General features: G+C 52.5%; 1 protein-coding gene across 1 annotated transcript in view; it reads left to right on the top strand.

Annotated features, from left to right (window-relative positions):
* Positions 1-4,903: 4,903 nt before the first annotated feature.
* Positions 4,904-22,768, top strand: part of LOC128949493 (class II histocompatibility antigen, B-L beta chain-like) — a gene marked incomplete at its 3' end in the record, with an annotated part of 61,283 nt that continues 43,418 nt past the window's right edge. The window contains exons 1-2 of the mRNA XM_054294348.1: positions 4,904-5,039; positions 5,519-5,788. Of these exons, the coding sequence (XP_054150323.1) occupies positions 4,955-5,039; positions 5,519-5,788 (355 nt within the window). The remainder of the gene's footprint in view (positions 5,040-5,518; positions 5,789-22,768) is intronic.

Raw genomic sequence — 22,768 nt, 5'->3', positions numbered from 1 at the left:
ATATAACAGAGAGGATTGACATAAACTGTGGCGGGAGTAACCAAGGTGACCAAATGACAGACAATACCATGGTGGGAGTTGCAATGGGAACATAATAATTGACAAAGCTAAGGCGGGAAAAACTGGGAGGGCAGAACCATTACAGAAAATGGGGGAACAATACAGAAAATGGGGGAGCAATTAAACAAATTAACAGAACACACTACAAAAAGAGATTGGTACAGAATTAGGATTATCAAAATGCTGGATTTGTGGAGGTCTAAAAATGGCTGAAAGATGGCCGTGGAAAGGTGAGAGCTTAGCTCCAGAGCAGTTTTTAAAATGGAACCATACCCAAATTTCTGGAACATTGAAGAGACCTGAAGGATGGATTTTAAGCCATCAAGTAATTGGAATCATTTGTATAACTCAAGAAGGAAGGAAATTTATTAAAATAGTAGGGCATACTCCTTGTAAATCCACACTGGTGATTAATATGGATCGTTCAAAAATTTAGCGACCTGAAAACCCCGTTGGATATTGGGGACCAATAAAAGAAATAAATTGTGAATGGGATGAACAGATTAATTTATGCTGGTACAGAAGTCCTGGAGTTAACCCCCACCAATCCATCGACAGCCTGAGGTCTTATTGGGAACAACCGGAGAAAACTGATAAGAAATGGAAACCCTCAGATGAGATATATTGGATTTGTGAGCAACGAGTATACAGTGTGTTACCTCAAAAATGGGGAGGAACCTGTACTTTGGGAGTAATACAACCCTCCTTCTTTGTTCTACTGAGGTCTAGGAGCAATGTGCTAGGAACTCCACTGTATGAAACCCTGCAGTGGAATAAAGGAGATTTGAATTTAAATTTTCCACCAGCAGGAGGGAATCAAAAATGGGAGGAGGACGAATGGCCTGCAGAACAAATTATAGCATATTATGACCCAGCAACATGGGCTCAGGATGGGTCATGGGGACATAGGACCCCAATTTACCTGTTGAATAAATTAATAAGGCTCCAAGCACTAGTGGAAGTGGTGTCAAATCACACCTCTGACGCTTTAAAAATGTTGGCCAGGCAATATACACAAATGCGGGCGTTTGTGTACCAAAACAGGATTGCCCTAGACTATATGTTAGCAAAAGAAGGAGGAGCTTGTGGGAGATTTAATGAATTTAAGTGCTGTGTAGAAATTGATGATTATGGGGAAGCTATCACAAAACTTGTAGAGGAAATTAAAAGAGCAGCTCATGTGCCACTACAAAAGTGGAATTCAATCTTGAAAGCAGATTGGTGGGGTAACCTCTTTGGAAGTGTTTGGAGAAAAAAGTTAGAGTTCATGTTGTTATGCTCAATTCTGGGACTTCTGTTTCTGCCTTGTATGATTTTGTGTTTTATTAGGCTAATTCACTCAGTGATTCAAAAGATGCAGATTACAACGTCTCTAGATTCAGAATCAGCAGAAAAAGGAAAATCAAGATCTATAATGGTATTAAAAGCTAAATTGACCCCTGTTAAGGAACAAGGACCTAAAAAGATAGAAATAAACCAGGAAATGCTAACTAAACTTGAAAGAGAGTGTGAAAGACTAGAAGCAGTAATAGAAATGCTGGAAAAGTTTGAAGATGAAAAGAGACAACGAGGAAACCAAAATTCTGAAAAATATAAAAGATATCAGGGCACAGCTTTTTAAATACAGCACAAATAATAATGATCAAAAAGAGAAATGGGGGATGATAAATAGGTATGATTCGTGCTGATAAAAATTGAAACAGTAATCAATATTGATACAGTAATTAATATTTGAGAATAATAAAATAGTTGATAGTTAAAAGTTGTAATGCCAAGGAGGAGAGGGAGAGGAGGGGCTCCACCCCCCCTTCCCAGCAGAAGGAAGGACCACAGGAAAGAAGCTGAAGGTACAGTTGCTAAAAATGAGCAAGAACCCGGTTGGGTCCCAAGAAAATGCTAATTATAAGGGATTTATTGCCTTGATATGTAGATGCAGTGATACGTTAGTCTTGGCTTACATTGTACTGGCTTGGTGTGCATGTGTAACCCAAAGGTGAATTAAAGGACAACGAAGAAGACTATAGGGCCTTCATCAGTGACGACCCCTAAAGACTTGTGCAACCACCAAACCGAGTGGTGGCGCATGCGTGGTAAAGGTAGTGAGGAGGGCGGAGACAGAAAAGTGACGAACAAAATATTGGAGGAGATGGCGTTTGCACATGGCATATAAGGGGTGACTTTCACTTGGCAAGCTTGTACATGAAGTGGCAAGGGTCATTGAACCCTGCCCTCCGTACCCCGCGGTTCTTTTTGCTTATGTGCTATTATTTGAACCAAATTATCCCTTATTTATATATTTTCTAAACTATTTAATTAAAATTGCTGCTAACTTAAATATTGTTTGGTTTTTTATTATGATGGGATAATTGGGCAAACATAACACCTGCAAGCCCAGAAGGACACCCGTCAGGGCTGGGCTGGCTGCTGAGAATGCCTCAGGCAGGAGGATCCTCCGGCAACGAGCCCAGAGCCACTCTGGGCACTGAGGCCTCCGTGTCCCACAACAATGGGAACACCACGGGGACGTGGCGCTGTTCCTGTGACATCCCAGCAGCAGCTCACGCAGAAACCGCCTGGAAGGTTCTCCTGCGTCACAAAGGAGCACAAAGAACCCTCCCAGGGCACAGCCTATGGCCCAAAGAGTGCAAGAGGAACTCAGAAAATGCAGCAAACAAGGACACACCATAGCCCAGCCTGAACACTGAGGAGGCACAAGGACGGCACCAAACCAAAGGAAACGTGACCTTTAGTCACAGATACTTCTGACTAAAAGCAGCAAGCCTTGTTCCATCTGGGATCTTTGTTCTAGTTCTGAAAACAAGCAAGGCTCCCCACTGTAAATACACAGAAGGCAGGAACTGGGGAGGAGGTGGGATTAGGAAGGAGGAGGAGGAGGGAGAGAGGAAAAGGAGGAGCAGGAAGAGGAGGAGCAGGAGCAGGAACAGGAGGAACAGGAGGTTGCAGTGCCGCCTGTGGCCGCAGCCGCGGGACCATCACCCCAAGCTCGTCCTGCAGGTGAGCTGGGAGAGGGAGCTCGTCCCAAATCCATCGGGGGGTCCCTGAGAGGGTTTTTTATTGGGGTATGTTTGGAGCTCGCAGATTGTGAAATTGACCCCAAATATCATCTGGTGTCTCTGGGAGGTTTTTTTCTCTGTGTGTGTAGGTTTGGATCTTGCAGGAGCCCAAAGCTGAGCCCCTTGGGGGATCTTTGGGGGCCCACGTGGCCATTGCCCCGTATGGGCAGGGGAGGACATTGGTCCTGGGGACCCTCGGGAGAGCAGAGGAGGGGAACCCCTGGGACCCCCAGAGTGGGGAGAGCAGAGAGGGGCGATCCCAGAGCTGGGGGACCCCGGCAGACTGGAAAGGGAGGGAGCCTGGAGAGGAGGGATCCCTGGGACCTCAAAGTAAAATATCAGGGTAGAAGGGCCCCCATGGACCCTGAAAAGCCCCTGGATCATCCCTAAGCAGGACACTGGAGAATGGAGAACCCCTGGAACCATTGGACCCCCATGATCCCAAGGAAAGCAAACCTCTGGAACCCCAAAAGTGGAGAGATCTGCAATAGGGAACTCCTGGCAGAGCTTTTCTGGTCTGAATCTTGATATGTGGAGATTTTCATGGACACAAGAATCCTGCTGAGTTCTAGAGACAGACCTGGACAGGAGGAGCCTCTACTCCAAGGCGCTCCCACCTTGGTTTCCCCCAAACCAGGGTTTGTCACTACCAAGCTGTGGCCAGATGGAGGAGGAGGAAAAGCCCCAGAGATCCCTCACGAGGAGGGGCTGCAAACCCAGCCCTGGGAGGGGTGAGGAGGAAAGAGCCCCCCTGAGCCAGGAAGGCGGCCGGAGATGCAGCCAGAGCTCAGAGCTGGTGGAGCCTCATGGCAGAGAGAAGCCCCACAAGTGCTTGGAATGTGGGAAGGGTTTCAGCTCCAGCTCCACCCTGATGGAACACCTGAACACCCACACTGGGGAGAGGGCCTGGGGGTGTGGGGAAAGTGGGAAGAGCTTCAGGGGGACCTCTGACCTCAGCAAGCACCACAAGATCCACACTGGGGAATGGCCCTAGGAGTGCTTGGAATGTCAGAAGAGCTTCAGGTGGGATTCAGAGATCATCACTCACCAGCACTTCCACACCAGGGAGAGGCCCTGCGAGTGTCCCGAGTGTGGGAAGAGCTTCGTGCGCTGCTCCAGCTCCATCCCCCATGGGAGGATCCACGCTGGATGATACCCAGTGACCCCCGTTGGGCAGAGCCCTCGTGACCCCTGTTCTGGGTGATCCATGTTGGGCAGGGGGAAGGTGTTGGAGAGATTTCTTTCCCTTCTCCTTGTGCTGCTGTGATTTGGTTGATAATAAATTCCTTCCGTGTTCCCAGGCCGGGTCTGTTTGTGCCCGTGAGGGATTTGCTGAGGGATCTCTCCCGGTCCTTGTCCCCACGCAGGAACCCTCGGTTCCATTTTCTGTCCCTGTGCGGCTGCGGGTGGAAGGGACAGAGCGGTTCTGGGGGTGCCTGGCATCGGGCCAGCGTCACCGCTCGCCACGGGCAGCCCTGAGATGCCGCGCACCTGGGCACGCATTGCTGGGCTCACCTGCGCTCCCACCTGCCCAGCGCCCCAAGGTTCCCCCTACCCAAAAAAACCCCCAGCCCGGGGCTGCAGCGTCCCGGAAAGGCCTCAGCCAATGGCAGCGCAGGCAGGAGGCGGCACAGCCAATGAGAGCTCGGGGCGTTGGATTGCCTCATCGGTTGCCGGGCAGAGCCCGTGGCCGATCGCTGCCCAGAAGCGGCGGCAGCCAATGAGAGCGCGCGGCGCTGCCGAGCCCGCCCTGCTCCGGACTAGCGCTCCCAGCGCAGCGCGGCTGCTTTGGGGCTGCTGCTCCCTGCCCGGCCCCGGCCATGGGGCGAGGGGCGGCAGCTGGGGCCCTGCTGGTGGCACTGGTGGTGCTGGGAGCCCCCCCGGCTGCGGGCGCGGAGCTCTCGGGTGAGCGGGGGGCGGGAGGCGCTGGGACAGTGGGGGAGAAGGGGGAAAAGAGGGCGAAGGGGGGAGCCCGGAATGGAGGGGGAGGAGGGGGGGACCCCCCAAAGGGAGAGCGGGAGGGGCTGAGGGATGCGGGGAGGAGAGGGAGGGGTGGGAGAGGGTGGGGAAGGGGGGAAAAGAGGACGGGGGAACCCCAAAACTGAGCGGGAGGGAGGCTGGAGATTGAGGGATTTGTGGGAAAATGGGGAAAATGGGGAAATGGGACCCCAAAAGTGATTTTGGGAGCGGCCAGAGGTGGGAGGGGAGAGGATATGAAAGGGGAAATGGGGGAAGGGCGGCAAAGAGGAAGCGGCAGCGCGGGCAGGAGGGTCCCATGGCGGCCGTGGGGCACAGGAGGGGCGGAGCGGGGATCCGGGGTGGGCCCCGGAGCTCTGGGGGTGCGGAGCGGGGGGCGCCCCCTGAGCAGTGTCCTGCACACACAGGGGTGTTTCAGCTCATGTTTAAGTGCGAGTGTTACTTCATTAACGGCACGGAGAGGGTAAGGTTCGTGGAGAGGTACATCTACAACCGGGAGCAGTTCGTGATGTTCGACAGCGACGTGGGGCTGCACGTGGGGTTCACCCCCTATGGGGAGAGGTTTGCCAGGAAGATGAACAGCGACCCGGCTAGACTGGAGTACGCACGGACCGCGGTGGACTGGTACTGCCGGTACAACTACGACTATTACACCCCGATCACTGTGGAGCGCCGAGGTGAGCGCGGGGCAGAGCGTGTCCCCTCGGGCCCTGCCCTGCCAATGACCCTGGAGGCCCTCAAAACCTCCCTGGGAATCTCCCCAGAGCCCCCAGCCCTCCTTGTGCCCATCCCCGGGGCTTCCTGTCCCTTACCAGTCCCTCCCAATCGTCTCCAGTTCATTCCCAATCCCTCCCAGTTTATTCCCAGCCCCACCCAGCCACTCCAAATCAATTCCCAATCTATTCCCAGTTCACTCACAGTTCGCTCTCAGACGTCCACCCTCTCTCCCAGTGCACCCCCATCCCCTCCCACCTCTCTCAGTGCCACCCAACTCCCTCCCAGTCCCTCCCACTCCCTCCCAAAACATTCCCAGTCCATCCGAGCCCATCCCCAGTCCCTCCCACCACTTTCCCCTGGCCATTCCTTGTCACTCCCAGTCACTCCCAATCGCTCCCAGTCCCTTCCCAGTCCATTCCAGTCTATCCCAGTCCCTCTCCAGCCCAGCCCAGCCCTCCCCTCTCTCTCCCAGTGCCCCCCAGCTGATCCCAGCCCCCAGTGCCCCCCAGCGTGTCCATCTCGGTGGTGCCCCCCTCGAGCTCCCAGCCTGGCCCCGGCCGTCTGCTCTGCTCCGTGATGGATTTCTACCCTGCTGCCATCCAGGTGAGGTGGTTCCAGGGCCAGCAGGAGCTCTCGGAGCACGTGGTGGCCACCGACGTGGTCCCCAACGGGGACTGGACCTACCAGCTGCTGGTGCTGCTGGAAACGCCACCCCGGCGCGGGCTCAGCTACAGCTGCCAGGTGGAGCACGTCAGCCTGGAGCAGCCCCTGAGGCGGCACTGGGGTACGGGGGAGCCCCTGGGGGCGCTGGCACAGCCGCTGGGCTGTACTGGGAGCCACTGGGAGGGAGCTGGAGAGAGCCGGGCTGGAGCTGGGAGAGGGGCTGGGGGCTGGGCAAGGGCTGGGAAGGGGTTTGGGGGATGCTGGGGAGGCTGGGATGGGGTTGGAGGGGTCCTGGTGGGCACTGGGAGGGAGTTTGGGGGTGCTGGGTGTGACTGGGAGGGATCGCAGTGAGCCCCGAGGGGCTGGAAGGAGATCGGCGATGGCAAAGCGGGGCTCACCATGAGCTCGGTTGTGCTGGGCACAGCCTGGGAGGGCTCTGGCTGAGTCCTGCTGGGGCTGCCAAGGGACTGCGAGAGGCTTTGGGGGTCCTGGGGCGCTGGGGGCAACTGGGAGGGGGCTGTGGGATGCTGAGAGGGACGGGAGGGGCTTTGGTGGCTCCTGGCCAGGACAAAAAGGGATCGAGGGGAGGTTTCAGGGGGCCCTGGCTGGGCCGGGGGCCACAGGGAGGGCGCTGGGAGGGGCTCGGGGTGTCGGTGAGAGGTTTTGGGGGCGCTGAGCCCTGCGGACCCCCCAGAGATGCCGCCGGACGCTGCCCGCAGCAAGATGCTGATGGGTATCGGGGGCTTTGTCTTAGGCTTGGTCTTCCTGGCGCTGGGGCTCGGCTTCTCCCTGCTCAAGAAGGTCAGGGCGGGTGCCGGGAGTGGCGTCCCCCCCGTGGCGGAGCGTGTGCGCTCCCGCCGGGCCCCCAGCCCGGTGTCACCCCCTTTTCTCTGCCCACAGAGCTCCTGAGCCGGCGGCGGCCGCAGCCCCTCCCCGTGGGCTCGGGCCCGGCCGGGACCCCCCGCTCCGTTCCCGCTCCGCCGATTTTGGGGGGGTCCCGTATCACCCCCAGCCCCGCTGGTGCTCTGCTCCTGCCCAGTGCCTGCTCCCAGTGCTCCCAATAAAGCTTCCCAGTTGGGCCCGGGGCCGTTTATTGGGAGGCGATGGGGAGGGGTTTGGAAAAAGGGAGGGGGACAAAGGGTGGTGGCTTGTTAGAGTCTGTCTGAATTTTCCCTCATCTGCCTCACGATTGTCATTTGAGGACCACTGGAGAGAAGACACCCCGCCTCTCCCCCGTCTCCTCTGTAGGAGAAAGTCACATGCCACAAGACCCAGAGACCCCAGAGCAGTGTTCAGTTGCTGTTTTCACAGCTGTTGTTTGCTGTATGCTACACTGAGCCCAAGGAGGAGAAGAAGGGGGCACCGTGCCCTTTGTGCAACAACAGCCTTGGGAGCTGTCCCACCTCTCGGCCTGGCTGGACTTCTCCTCAGTTTCAGGTGGTCCCCCCACAGAAGACCCTCACCTGTTTTACAACCACCGGGACAGACAGACTGAGATGGAAGGAGCCTCTCCATCAAGGACTGAGACACGGAACCCCCATGTGAAAAGGCCCCTCTGCTCCTTCCAAGGACTGGGACTGAAACCCCTAGCCCGGGGCAGGTGTGTGGAGGAGGCAAGCTGACCAAAGCGAAATGTTTGCCTGCAGGTTGTGACCCCTGGACCAAGAAGACAATGGCTCACGCTTACTGCTGAGAGCATGGACTACCTGTTACATCTATTCCTTTTTGTATCTGTATCCCCCCCTCGCAATTTCCAATAGAGTTATCATAATAAAAACCCCTGAGTTAGCGAGAGACTTTGAGATCTCCCCGATGTAACAGGTGGATCCTCGACTGGACTGGACCAAAGGACTTCGTCTCTACGTTTGGCAGCACTATCCCCCTCTTTATCTCTCTCTCTCTCTCTTTGTCTCTCTGTTCCTCTATCTTTTTCTCTCCCTTAATCCCTCTATCACATTTTGCTGTGGTCATTCAATAAAGGTGCATTTGTTTCGATTATCATTGCAAACCCCCTTGTACCGTGTTGGTTCTTTTTGCACCCTGAGATCAAATCCATGAACCATCATGAAACCCGTCTGTGAGGATGGATCGTGACACCCCCCGAGGACCCCTCCCCAAATTCCCCCCCAAACCCCCCCAGCTACCCCAGACCCCGCTAAAACCCCCTCAAGATCCCCCCAGACCCTCCCCAAATTCCCCCCAAACATCCTCAAGACCCCTCCCCAAATTCCCCTCACGACCCCTCCAGGACCCCTCACCTGTCCCTGCGCCTCCTCAGCAGCTCCCGTAGCCCCCCCCGTCCTCTCCCAGCGCCTCCCCCGCTCTCTCCAGCGCCTCCCGCAGGACCCGCCCGAGCTCGGGGCGGCTCCTGGGGGTCCCTGAGGGGGTCCCGGGGGGCAGGGGAGGGGGAAGGGGGCGCCCGCTCCATGCCCAGCCCCGGGGTCAGGGGGCGCCACTTTTGGCTCGGCTCTGATTGGCTGGAGCAGCGTGGGGGAGGGTGGGAGTTGCTGATGGGAGACGCCCGGTGATTGGTTGCTTTCATAGAGAGCACAGCGAATGACAGGAGAGGGGCGGGGCAGGCTGGGTTTGTCGAGGGGAGATGCCCAGTGATTGGTTAGATTGAGAAATGAGACGCAGGCATTGCTCAGGAGAGATCCCCAGTGATTGGTTGGTTCGGCTCGAGAAATTCAGGAGTAGCTGAGGGGAGACCTGTGGTGGTTGGTTGAATCAGCGCATGGGGAGGCCGGTGTTCCTGAGGGGAGACCCGTGGTGATCGGATGGTTTGGGGCGGGGTGCGCCGTGATTCGTTAATTTGGGAGATGAAGTGCAGTGATTGGATGGTTTGGGGCAGGACGCGCCGCTATTGGCTGGAAAAAGCCGGGGATTTTTAAGGGAACATTCCTGGTGTTTTGGGGAAAAATTTTTTAAGGAAAAATTTATAAGGAAAAATTCACATTTTTTGCAGGAGAAACATTCCTAGTTTTTTGAACCCACATGACCCCAAATATCCCAAATAACCCCAAAATACTCGAAATAAACCTCAAGTAACTCCAAACAGTACCTAAAAGTCCCCCCAAATACCCCTAACAAATCCAAATAACCCCAAAAAACCAAAAAAACACCCCAAATTAAGTAAAAAAAACCCAATGATTGCAAGTACATCTAATAAAACCCCCATATACAACAACATAAACCCCAAGAACCTCCAATAATTCCAAATAAGCCCAAACAAATCCAAACACTTCCAAACAAACCCAAATACTTCCAAATAAACCCAAATACTTCCAAATAAACCCAAATAATTTCAAATAAACCAAGTAAAACCCAAGATAAACCCTAAATAGTCCATAAATAACCCCAAACACACCCCAAATAAACTCCAGTTCCTCCCGTCCCCACCCCAAAACAGATCCCGACCAATCAGAACGCGCGGCACTGATGACGATCCAGTTGAGGGGCAGAAACTCAGAGCCCTGGACCCGCCCAGCGATTTTCAGCCAATCAGCGCCCGGCCCGACTCTGACTCATCACTTGCCAGCCACAGACCAAGGCCTCTCACTGCGGGAAATACTCAGAGACCTCGCGGGGTAATTTCCAGGCAATCAGAGGGACCCCAAAATTGAGCTTGGAGGGGGATGGGACGCCCCAAATTGAGCTGTGAGGGAGGTGGGACCCCCAAACAGGATGAAGCCAATTTTGTTCCTGGAATATGTAAAGTACTTAATGGATATGCAAAATGTGGATGAATATGCAACAGGGTGATGTAATGGGAGACAAGGATCATCGAGCACAGGTTGGTATCGCCACCAAGACCCCCCAGTTATTTTCGGGGACACCCCTAGTTAATCTGGTTTTAATTACATCAGCCTGTTGCATATCCATAAAATAATTTATATATTTCAGGAACCATTTTACATGGCCCATCCTTGGGGGTGTCTCCCCATTTCAGGAGCCTCCACTGAAACAGAAAATGTAAACTCCCTCCCTTTTACTACTACTACTACTACTACTACTACTATTATTATTATTATTATTATTATTAATAATAATAATATTATTATTATAATACACTATAAAAATATTAAATACTTTTGAAATCAAGGAGCTCTCAGGCAAAGATATGGGAGTAGAAATAACAGCTTTTTATTAGGAAAAATTAAAAATAGAACTGCAGTAGTACAAACAAAAAAAAACCAGTGAGAGAGTCAGAATCCTCTGGGAATCCAGGGAAACAGGTTCATCCTCTTGGAATACAGCGGGAATAGGGCTGATCCTTTGGGAATCCATTTCTTAACCCCCAAAGGCAGGGCACAGGAAGGGCCGTGGAATTTTTACAGGGTATCCCAAGGGTGGAGTTGCGGTTCGGGTCACGGAAGGAGTTCTTAGCAACACAAGAAGGGTGAGATCAAATTCCTTCCTCTTAGCAAAAGCAGTACTCGACAGAGAACACGTCCCCAAATCCTAAATTCCCTCTAAAACAACTGAAAAATTATGGAACCTCAGATATATTCAATCAATTTCCTTCATTTAACTCAGTTTTGGGTGTTTTTAAACGATGAAGGTGAAGCAGAGGAAAATTAAGGCCAAACCAAAAGGCAAAGCAGCCAGGTGTGTTCCCAACATGGATCACAGGGAATGTGAGTGACCAGAGCTGTGCCCAAAGTGCCTCCTCCAGTGGGGAATGGAGCTGGAGCAGCGCACGAAGCTCTGCCCACACTCGGGGCACTCGCAGGGCTTCCCTTAGTGGTGCCTCCGTTGGTGTTGGGTCAAGTTAGAGCTGCTGGAGAAGCTCTTCTCACACTGGGGACACTCGTAGGGCCTCTCCCCAGTGTGAATGTGCCGGTGGGTGATGAGGGTGGAGTTGTGCTTGAATCCCTTCCCGCAGTCGGGGCACTGGAAGGGCCTCTCCTCTGTGTGACTCAGATAGTGCCGGAGGAGATCGGAGCTGGTCGGAAACCTCCTCGCACACTTGGAACACTCGTAGGGCCTCTCCCCAGTGTGGGTCCTCTGGTGCCTGATCAGGCCGGAGCTCTCTCTGAAGCACATCCCACACTCGGAGCACTTGTAGGGCCTCTCCCCAGTGTGGCTCCTCTGGTGCACAATCAGGCTTAAACTCCGGCTGAAGCACATCCCATACTCGGAAAATTTGTACGCCTCTCCCCAGTGTGGGTCCTATGGTGCTGGTTCTGGCTGGAACTCACGCTGAAGCTCTTCCCACACTCCTCGCACTGGTAGGGCTTCTCTCCAGTGTGGGTCCTCTGGTGCCTGATCAGGTCGCCTTTCCACCTGAAGCTCTTCCCACACTCCTCGCACGTGTGGGGCTTCTCCCCAACATGGAGCTGCTCATGGAGCACCAGCTCCGAGCTCTGGCTCCATCTCCGGCCGCCTTCCCGGCCCAGGCTGGCTCTTTCCCCCTCAGATCCCCGCCAGCTGTGTTTCCAGCCCCTCCTCGTGCGGCATCTCCGGGGATTTTCCTCCCCGTTGGCTTCCTGCGCTGTGGAGCCGCTCAAAACGGCCTCTTCCACCAGGTTCTGCCGTGGGCATTTGTCCTCCCTGCTCTCCATGCTCAGCTCCTGCTCTGGGGGAGGAAGGACAAGGACAGGATGGGATTTGCTGCCGTGCCACAGGCAAGGGCAAGGAGATCCCCCCAGGGATGAGCTGCAGCCGGGGCCATGCTGGACTGGGAGATGGAGCAGCACAGAGGGGAAAGGGGCACTGACTTCCTCCTCACCTGCCTCAGTGTCCTGGGGCATCTTCCTCTTCCTCAGAGCCTCCCTGGGGTTGGCAATGGGAAATCCTGGTTTGGGGAAAACAAGGGATGAGCGCGTTTGTAGGACTGTCGGGGGGTAGGACGGTCGGGACGGACGGAGACGAGAGATCTCTGCAGCCAGGACATGGAACTTGCGGTTTATGCAAAGGGCCTGGGTGCAGGGCCCTGCTTGGAGCTGCCAGGCACAGCTCGGAGCAGGCCCGAAAGAAGAGAGGGGTAGAGAGGGTGAGAGGGTAAGGGAGTAAGAGGAGAAGAACCTAAGAGTGTAAGGTTCCCGTTACAATACAATCAATCTTCTTCTGTGTTGAATATTCTATTTCTCACTTAGCAATCTAGTACAAGATACAAATCCTATAGCATTTACATACAGCCTGTAAAAATCATTACATCACCATACTGTGTTACATTTTCAACCCTAAAAACTCCTCTTTGGACCCCTTCTATTGAGCTAGTGGGGTCTGCTCTGACCCTTGGATCTGTCTGCAAGCAGAGGGAATTGTTTCATCAAAAGGGGATTACCTTCAGCTGGCCACACCATTGTTTTCCAGTTGTTCACTAACTGAGGTATCTCTTTCATTTCAATCTTCCTTATACTTTCTATATTCTCAAAATCTTTTCCAGACAATCATATTTATAAGGCTTTCCTGTTTCATCTTCCCCAACACACATTGACTTTGAAGGTCCCTCTGCCCAAGTCCATCTCTACAATCACTGGCCACCTGGGCTCCAGGAAAACCTCCCAAACACCCAAGATTCAGCCCTGAAAAAGCCTCCCAGGAGTTCCCCGTCCCTGGTCCCTCCCCTCTGGTGTTTGGGGGTTCCCCCCTGTCCCAGCTGCTGGGGGTCACGCTTGGATTGGGGGTCCCCCTTCTCCTCAGTGCCCGCCCTGCCCAGGCTGCTGGCAGTCCCAGCAATGCCAAAAGCTCCCCCCGCTTCACTCTCCCCATTTCGGGATGCCGGGGCTGTTTGGGCTCCCAGGCTCCCTTCTCCCCTCATTCTCTGTTCTGGGCTGCAGCGGCTCCAAGGAGTCCCCCCTGCCCCTCTCCAGGCTCTTGAGGCTCCCGCCAATGGTGGCGCTCCCCCCTCTCTGGGCTCCCCACTTTGGGCTCCTGGGGGACACAGGGCTCTGCTCCTCCAGGCTGCCTCTGCCGGCAACCGCCACCGCCACCCCCTGATGTCTCCCCAAGGGGCCTTTTCCGCTCAGCCTTGGACTTCTTCATTCTCCAAACATCCCCCCAAATCCCCAACCCAGGGACCCCCCGGGATATCCGGGCCCAGCTCCCCCTCCCCGCTCACCAGCGCGATTGGGGGACAATGATCCCACAGGTGGGGGCTGCGAATTCAAGCAGGGATCGACCGCGTGGTTCCCTAAGCTCAGCCTTGATCCGCCTTTTTGTCTTGTGGGGGCCTGAATATATGTATTATTATAACAACAATAAGAATACAACAACTGGAATGTAGTGAGAGTTCTATGTATATTAGATAAGTGGGTCCTAGCTGTTCTAAATGAGTCACAGCTGCGAAGTCCTTAGTTGGGCAGCAGCTGTGGCTCGTAAAGATAGCTGGGATAAAAGGGGTGGGTCGAGAGCCCAGGTGGAGCCCCTGTGACACCATGAGGAACTGCACTACAGAGAACAGAGAAGAGCTATGTGGCAGAGAACCAGCGAGAAGGTATGGACTCTTTAACAATATAATAACAATAAGATAACAACAGTCTCTCCTCTCCCTCTTCATCCCACTCCTGTTCTTCCGTTCCCCCTCCCCCTGCTCGTCTTCCCTAACCCCACCTCCTCCTTCCCCTTCATCCCTGCCCTTCCCTCCCTCCTCCTCCTCCCCTACCAGCAGCCACACCCTCGGTGCCCCGTTCCCGCAGCCCTCGCAGCCCCCGGCAGGAGCGGGGATGGAGCCGGGACAGGTCGGGATGGGCAGCGCGGGGCTCTCGGCTGCTCCAGCCGCTGCGGGCGGGGGGAACCCGGCCCGGGCAAAAGGAGAGGCAAACCGGGCAAACTGGGGGCTGCGCATCCAAACTGGGCCTTGCTGGGGACCCTGCCTGGGCACTGCCAGCCCTTGGGGCTCCTCTCGGCACATCCGCCAGGGGGGAACACACACAGGGCTGGGGAATCCCAGCAGTGGCAGCACTGCCAGGGACTGGGACTGCACTGGGATCATACTGGGAGAGACTGGGACTGTATTGGGCTTGTACTGACATCATACTGGGATCATACTGCCATGTCAGGGCAGACTGTGATCGCAATGATGGACACTGGGATCATTCTGGGATCATACTGGGAGTGACTGGGACTTTACTGGCTTTCTATTGACATCCTATTGGCATCATACTGGGATTGTACTGAGTTTGTACTGACTCCATGCTGCCATCATACTGGGATCATGCTGAGATCACACTGGGAGTGAGTAGGAGCCTGGGGGGGGCAATTGAGACCATGTTAGGGGTAAATGGGATATACTGGGATGAACTGGGATGGTGCTGAGGATGGCTAGGATCATACCGGCAGTGAGTGCCACTACACTGAGGCTGACTGGGAGTGCTTGGGAGCAAATAGGATCATACTGGAAGGAACTGGAAAGATGGTGGAGGGAACTGGGGTACGCTGGGATATACTGGGAGTGACTAGAAGGAAAGTGAGGGTGAAAAAGAGCAACTGGAACCATGTGGAGCACAACTGGTACATTCTGGCAGAGACTGGGAGCACACTGGGCTCATATTTGGATCATTCTGGGAGTGACTGGACTAATACTGGGAGGAACTGAGTGTCACAGTGAGCACACCCTGCACATCATCCTCCATACTGGGCCTGACTAGGAGCAACTGGGAGCAAATGGCATCATACTGGGACTCACTGACTTGATTGAGGAAGCAACTGGAACCATGCTGGAGACAGCTGGGACCAAACTGGGAGAGACTGGAAGTGGGATTATACTTGTAAAAAATGCGTATTTTGTGATTGGGTTTTCACAAATACTAAAATGAATATTATGTGTCTTGTGTTACAAAGTAACGCTGTATTAATTCTCTTAAGTAGTGGGTTAAATATAGTTTTAGGTTATTAAAAAAATGTTAAAATAGAAACTATGCTTGGTAAGAGATTTTTTTAAAGAAAGAACTTGCAGCGAGATAGCAGCCACAGGACACCTAAATCTTTCAGGGAAAAAGAATTTATTGCTCTCTTGTCAGAAGAAATAACTTCTTCCTGCCTCGAAGTCGCTGTTAGGATTCAGAGGAAGAAGGTGGCACTGACCAGACAGAATCCTGTGTTTGAATGGAATTTATGCATCATGTATAAAGTGTATGAATATGCAACAGGCTATTGTTTTTAAGGGTTAATCCTGTGTTCACGGGTGTCCTTTTTCAGGCTCCTGCTGCCTAGAAAAAAGTACTCGGGTATTCGTAACTCTTTGTATTTGTTGTCTCATATTGTCCTAATTGGATTTGTCGCAATTGTTATTACTCTAATATTATTACTATTTTTTATAACCATTTTATTACTGTTAAAATTTTAAAATTTTAAAAGCAAGTGATTGGCGTTTTTCACAATTTGGTAGCAGAGGATGGTTACTAACACCTCGCTGCCGGTGCTTTAGGAGAGTCAGAGTGGGGAAGGCGCGCCCTGCCCCGTTGGCAGCCTCGCTCTGTTTCCCCTGGGGTGACCGACAGACGCAGGTTATGGTGGACAAAAGGAGATAATAAAACAAAGAGAAGGGAAAAGGCTCCCTACAACCGCGGTAATTGGCCCCCTAAGAGTAGTAATGGGCATTAAGAACCCGGGAAGGAAAAGGGATTGGTAAGTATTTCTCAGGGGGGCAGGTGCAGGGGATGAATGTGTGTGAATGAGAGGAGGGCTGGTTGTCCCAGGCCTGCCAAGTGAGTGCTGGAGTCTCCCACGCTGCGTTTCGGACTTTCCGCGGTAAGTGGCCAGGAGAGAGACGAAGTGAATTGTCGCAGTCGAGGCGGTCACGACACAAAGCAGAGACCACAAGCAGTCTCAGTTGGTAACACTTGGCAACAGTTTATTAATGAAAATGGCTGATCTTTTATACACTTTCCAGTTGTTTACCCTTCCTCTACCTTAGCTATTGGCCACAATAATTCAATACCATGCCATTGGTGAAAAGTTACTCTGACTCCACCTAACTTTCTAAAAATGCTTCATCCAGCTGCAGAATGCTCTTATCTTCCTTCTCTCGATCTCCTTGGTTACGGCCTTGGAGAAAGCTCCTTATCAGCTTCTTCTTCTTCTTACTTCTCGCTCCTTTACCTAACAGGCCCGCTGCTAGCCCCTTCCACAGTGAATGTTAACAGGAGTGAGAGAATCCCCCAGGGTAACTGGGACTGGGTCTCAGAGAGGGGCTGGACCCCTCCGAGGAGGGGAGCAGAAGAGTTTCCGAGCCCAACCCACTAGGAAACGGGACAAAAGAGGCCCCTAAAAACCTGCTGGATTGAGGGATAAGAGTGCCCAAGAGCATCCAGAATTAAAACCTGCTGGGTTGAGGGATTAACATTCCAAGAGCATTCAGGGTTGAGCAAAATTCTGCCAGATTGAAGATATGTTCAAGAGCATCTGGGATTGGAGCACACAGATGGACTGAGGGACAAAAAAATGCCCAAGGGCTGGGGAAGATGAAACATGAAAGCCTTATTATTGTCTGGCAAAAGATTTTGACAATATAGAAACTATAAGCGAGATTGAAATGAAAGCAAGCTTTGAAATATCTTAGTTCCTGAACAACTGGAAAAAAATGGTGTGGCCAGCTGAAAGTAATCCCCTTTTGATGAAACAATTCCCTCTTCTTGCAGACAGGTCCAAGGTTCAGAGCAGACCCTACTAGCTTGGCAGAAGGGGGCCAAAGAGGAGATTTTAGGGTTGAAAATGTAACACAGTATGGTGATGTAATGATTCCTATAGTCTGTATGTAAATGCTCTAGGATTTGTATCTTGTACTAGACTGGTTAGTGAGAAATAGAATATTCAACACAGAAGAAGATTGATTGTATTGTAACGGGAACCTTACTCTCTTACGTTCTTCTCCTCTTACTCCCTTACCCTCTCACCCTCTCTACCCCTCTCTTCTCTCGGGCCTGCTCCGAGCTGTGCCTGGCAGCTCCAACCAGGGCCCTGCACCCAGGCCCTTTGCAATAAACCGCAAGTTCCACGACCTGGCTGCAGAGATCTCTCGTCTCCGTCCGTCCCGACCGTCCTACCCCCCGACACTCCGACACCCAAGAGCATCTGGGGTTGGACACCCAGCTGGGTTGAGGGATATCCAAGAGCACTGGAACTGGCCAGAAACACCTAAAATTGTAATAGGTGATTTGAAAGTAAAAGGTACCTTATTGTTGTCTTGTTGTGTGTGGGAGCGAGTCACACATAAAATCAGCCTCGGCTTCCCAGGCGGGTGGGAAGGGGGGCTGTGGAAAGAGGAGTGTGTGACCCACAAATAAGCCATTGTTCTCCTGGGTGTGTGGGGGCTGTGGCATAAGGTACAGGTGACCTGCAAAGGGGCCATTGTCCCCAGGGCGTGTGAGGGGGCCGTGGCTAAAGAGTGTGAGTGACACACAAATCAGCCTCACAGGTGAACGGCACCGGAGGCAGCAGAGTCAGGGCCCTCCCAGGAGGCCCGGAGATACTGAGACCCAGAGGCCAACCCCAAGGTGAGGGTGTGAAAGAATGTGTGGAAGTGGATGAGAAATAACAGTGAGTGAATGTAGACGAATGAAAGTATAGGTAATGCAGATTGTGTATTTTAAGCTTCACTAGATTTCCTTCGAGGGAGGTGTATTGTATTAAAATTAGTGTGAGAAAAAGATTTTTTATTTTCGTGTGTGCAGTTGAAAGAAAAGTGGTATTTGGGTAGTTAGTGAAAGGGAAAAACAGAGGCAGAAGATGAATAGATAGGATCTTGAACAATGAGATTGAAAACCAGTACGGTGGATACAAGGGACAAAAAAAGAAAAAAAAAATAATCCTTTGGGAGTTATGTTAGCTAACAGAGATACAACTCCTTGGAAAAGGAGAAAATACAGGATATGTAGTAGTTGATGGGAAAAACATGCAAACTGTGGAAAAAGGGAAATTAACCTTAAACTAGTAAGCTAAAACTTGTGAATTATATACTTTAAAAAGAGCACTAGAATATTTAACACAAAATAAAGGAACTATATATACTGATTCAAGGTATGCCTTTAGAGTAGTACATACCTTCAAAAAATTTGGAAAGGAAAAAGATTACTTAATTCAAGAAGAAAAGGACTAGTACATGAGGAACTTATTTTAGAGGTTTTGGAGGCATTAATATTACCCAAAAGAGATAGCTATAGTACATGTTAAGGAACCCCAAAAGGGAAAGACCCCAGAAATAAGAGGAAATAATTTGGTGGATCACAAAACTAAGGATGCAGCAGAAAATGGAGCTGAGTATGTTAATATTAACTCCAAACGAGGAAAAACTGGAAATTCCAAAGTTTAGGGAAGCCGAGAAAAAAGAATTAAACAAGATAGGAAGTGAACAAGATAAATCAGGGAAATGGAAACTTCTTGATAGACGACAATTACTTAATAAAATGTGCTTACTAGGAAAATATTAGAAGACATGCATCAGAAAACGCACCGGGGTACTCAAGCTTTATGTGATCATTTTTTAAGGAACTATGGGTGCACTGACATTTTTGGAGTAGCCAAGCAAGAAACTGAAAGATGCTTAATTTGCCAAAGGATAAATAAAAGCTGATGAGAAAAACAACATTAGGAGGTGGTGAGTTAGCTCGTGGACCATTTCAAGTATCCAAGCAGAAGTTTAGATTTGTTAGGTTCTGGATTTATTTGTAAAAAAACCCATTTATTTTACAAGAAAGAAAATATGCCATATGTTAGGAGATTTTAGGAGAGTAAAAATGTTTGAAGTCTGAGAAACACCCAAGACAAAACAAGAAAAGACAAAGAGAAATGAAAGAGAAGAGAACAAGAGGAAAAATCAGAAAGAGAGCGGGATCCTCTGCAGGTCTTGCCCCCTCCGTTCGCGGCCCAGGCGCCTGTCCCGGGTCCCGGCTCGCTGCCCGCCTCAGCTCCGCCTGCCCCGGTTTCCCTCCCAGGTGCGGCCTCACTGCCCAGGGCAGCTCCACCTGCCCCGGCGCTGTCGCTCAATTTGTGTGCCCTGCTCCCACTGTCTGGCCCGCGGCCGCTCTGCCGGTCATGCTGGGCAAGATGGGGGTTGCTCTGTCCTGCCGCCTGCTCCGAGGTCACCGCGCCCACCGTACCCAGGGGGGGTCCCAGCCATCCCATCCCCGCCTGCCCTGCCCGTGCCACCTGCGCTGGGCACCGCCGCTGCTGCCGGGCTCTCCCACCTGCCTTTGCTCTGCCGGCAGCTGCCGGATCAGCCGCCATCAGCCATGTGGGGGCTACCCACGCTCCGCCTCGGCCTCCAGGGGAAGATCCCCCTCTGGCGATTTCGGCAGCAGACCCTGCCCACACTCCGACCCAGCCTCGGCGGGATATCCTCCCCTGACCCCGTCCTGCTTTGAGTTACGTCCCCTTGGTAACCACAGCTCCGGCTGTTCAGGGAAACTCTCTCTCTCAAGAGGAAGCACCTTATCGAAACACTAGGAGCTCAGTTAAAAGGCAGCCCTCTTCAAGTTCTTTTCCAAAACACGGGAGAAAGGCCATAGAAGGTAAAAAAGTGAAAGAGTGAGATGAAGGGATTGCTCTATTTCCGTTCAGAGAGGTTCCCATGGGAGGGATGCGCTGCCCCGCCCCGCGGGAGCCACCAGCGCCCCTGCCGGCCGTGCCTGGAACTGCAACCAAGGGCAAAGAGCCGCAGCCCAAAGGCCGGGACTGGGTCCGGGCTCTGTTTGCTGTCAGTGCCGCAGCTGTTGGTGTTTGTTTGCTTTATTATACACACTAGTAAAGAACTGGTATTCCTACTCCCATATCTTTGCCTGAGAGCCCCTTCATTTCACTAGTCTAAAAATGAAGATGGAGGGGGTTTGCATTCTCCATTCCAAGAGAGGCTTTTTCTGCCTTCCCGGGCAGACACCTCTCTTGTAAAGCAAGACAAGCACCCACAGGCACTGAGGGGGCTGCAGGAGGGGCACAAGAAGGCCCTGCAGCACTTGGGCACAAAGGCACAGCTGGTGAGTGCAAGAAGGGAGCAGCAAAAGGCCAAGCTGAAGGCAAAGGCCAGGGCACAGTTCCTACAGCCCCTGAGGGATCAACCCCAGGGCCCAAGGGGGCCCCAGCACCCAGGGCACGGCTCGGCCACAAGCACCTGGCAGAGGCATTGCCCTCCTCGGCAGGGGAGAGCCCACCCAAACAGCCCCTGGCAAGGAACCAGGGCTCCAGCTGCAGGGCACAAGGACACTGCAAGCACAGACAGCAGCACCCTCAGGACCAGCAAGTCCACCCCTTGATGGACATGGATTGGCAGGGCTGTCACAGCTCCCATCACACCAGGGACCCTCCACACTGCAGCCCTTGAGAACATTCAGGGTGGGTCTGCATTGAGGGGAGGCATTTCCTGATGGACACAGGGGCCTCTCAATCCACTCTGAATCTTAGACCTAAAGGGGAAAATAGTAAAGAATTATATTAATTTTTAGGGCAATGACTGCGAAAGATGAGTAGGTATGATTTGTTCAATCACTATTAGAAGTTGTGGGGGATAAGCTTGAAATAAATTAATTTCTTTTTCTTCCTCCTGTGATTGTAATTAACTAGGAAGGAATTTGTGAGCTGGGTTTTAATACTGTAAAAGGTGAATCACAGGCTAGTTCTGTTCTACTTTTGTGTCAAAAGTCTGACAAGGCCCCTGCTGAAGTGAACCCAGCAGTGTGGGCAGCTTCGTCGAAATGGGGAAAATTTCATCTAGAGACTCTACAAATTACTTTAAAGCAACCAGGACAAGGAATACCCTGTTCCAAGAGAGGAAAGGAAGGGCTCACAGTTTGGTACTGAGTCCCTGTTAAAGGCAGGGCTTTTGGAGCCAAGGATGTCTCCCTACAACACTCCTATCCTGCCAGTCAACAAACTGGATGGATGGACAGGAGGAGGAAACACAGAATTTGCAAGTGTTAAAATGAAGATTAGCTGAGGCTGCCAGCCTGGGCCTTCCAAACAGGGAAAAAAATTTCAATTATACGTGGATGTTAAACAGGGTCTTCCCTAAGGAATTCTAGTGCAAAAATGTTTAACCCAGAGGCCAGAGAGTGGCCTCATTGTCTGCACAATTGCGCAGCCAGAGCTTTCATGGGAACTGAGGCCTGAAAACTGACAACAACAGGAGGATCTCCTACAGTTCAAGTCTGGCATCAAGGTAAAGGTCTGACAACCAAAAGAGCCTCTAAATGGATGAGCAGGGCTCGGTTATTACAGTATGAAACTTGTTCAATGGCACAGGAGGATTTAGAACTGAGGACAGGGCAAGGGTTTAACCCAGCCTCCTGTTTGAACAGCCTGGAGAGGGGCTGGCAAGGAACCCAGGACTGCACTCAAGGGACAGAGCTCCAGACCCAGGCTGGGACAGATTGATGATGGGACATTCCCTGGTCTGTGGGAGAAAATGTGTTTGTGGATGGCTCTGCAAGGGCAGCAGAAAGGAAAAGAGCTACAAGACAGGCGGCTGTTATTAAGGAAGGGGAATCAGACACAGCGCAGGTCACCGCCCCATGCTCAGCTCAACCCGCGCAGCTGTGGGTGCTTGTGAGAGCCTGGCACTGAAATGCCCTGAGCAGGAAGGCTTCAATATCTTCTGCTGACACCATGGCACCTAACAGGGGGGCAAAAGCAATTCTCACTGCTTCAGCAACCACTGAGGCAGATATCAAGGCACATTCTCCCACAGGAAGCTGGGCTGGCACACAGCCTGCCCTGGCACTTTGCTGCTGCCAACACCCAGCCAGGACATCGGCTCCTGCCTAAGGAGTGCAAAGCAGCACCACTGGTGGCCAAGGGGCCCATGCCAAGTGTCCCTGAGGCCACAAACAGCCGCCAGCACAGCTCAACACGGGGGGACCCCTCAGCCTGGCCTCAAGGGCTCTGAAGCCCCGCAGATTTGCATTTCCCGCCTGCAGCAGGAGGATGGGAGGCCGCCCCGGAGCCTGCCCTGAAGGCAACGCAGCAGCAGCCAGGGCTCCACAGCGGGCCAAGCCCCTGCGCCTGCCCACAGATCCTCGCCTGGAATCCTCTGCAATCCTGGCCACCCTCCTCTGCCATCTCCAGCCACTGGGGCCAAGCCTTGCTGCCACTGCTGCAGCTTCAGCGCTGGCTGGGCCTGCACTGCCACAGCTGCTGGGGAACACCACGGCACAATTCCACTCTGGGGCTCACTGACACCCACACTCTGGGCTGCCTGCCACTGCACTGCTGCAAAATGTACCGAGTTTGTTCCTTTTAAATCTTATTTCTCTGCTCAGGCTTGGTTTTCTTTGCCTTGGGGAAAGGAATTTAAAAGCTTTTATTTAAGGGATGTTATGGCACTGAATCGAGATGAGTTTAAC

The sequence above is a fragment of the Melozone crissalis genome, unplaced genomic scaffold (assembly GCF_028551555.1).
Source record: "Melozone crissalis strain CALT ecotype California unplaced genomic scaffold, PUWL_Pcris_2 ptg000244c_1, whole genome shotgun sequence".
NCBI lineage: Eukaryota > Metazoa > Chordata > Aves > Passeriformes > Passerellidae > Melozone > Melozone crissalis.
Note: the sequence above shows the minus strand (reverse complement) of the source record. Positions and strands in the feature narration are given on the sequence as shown.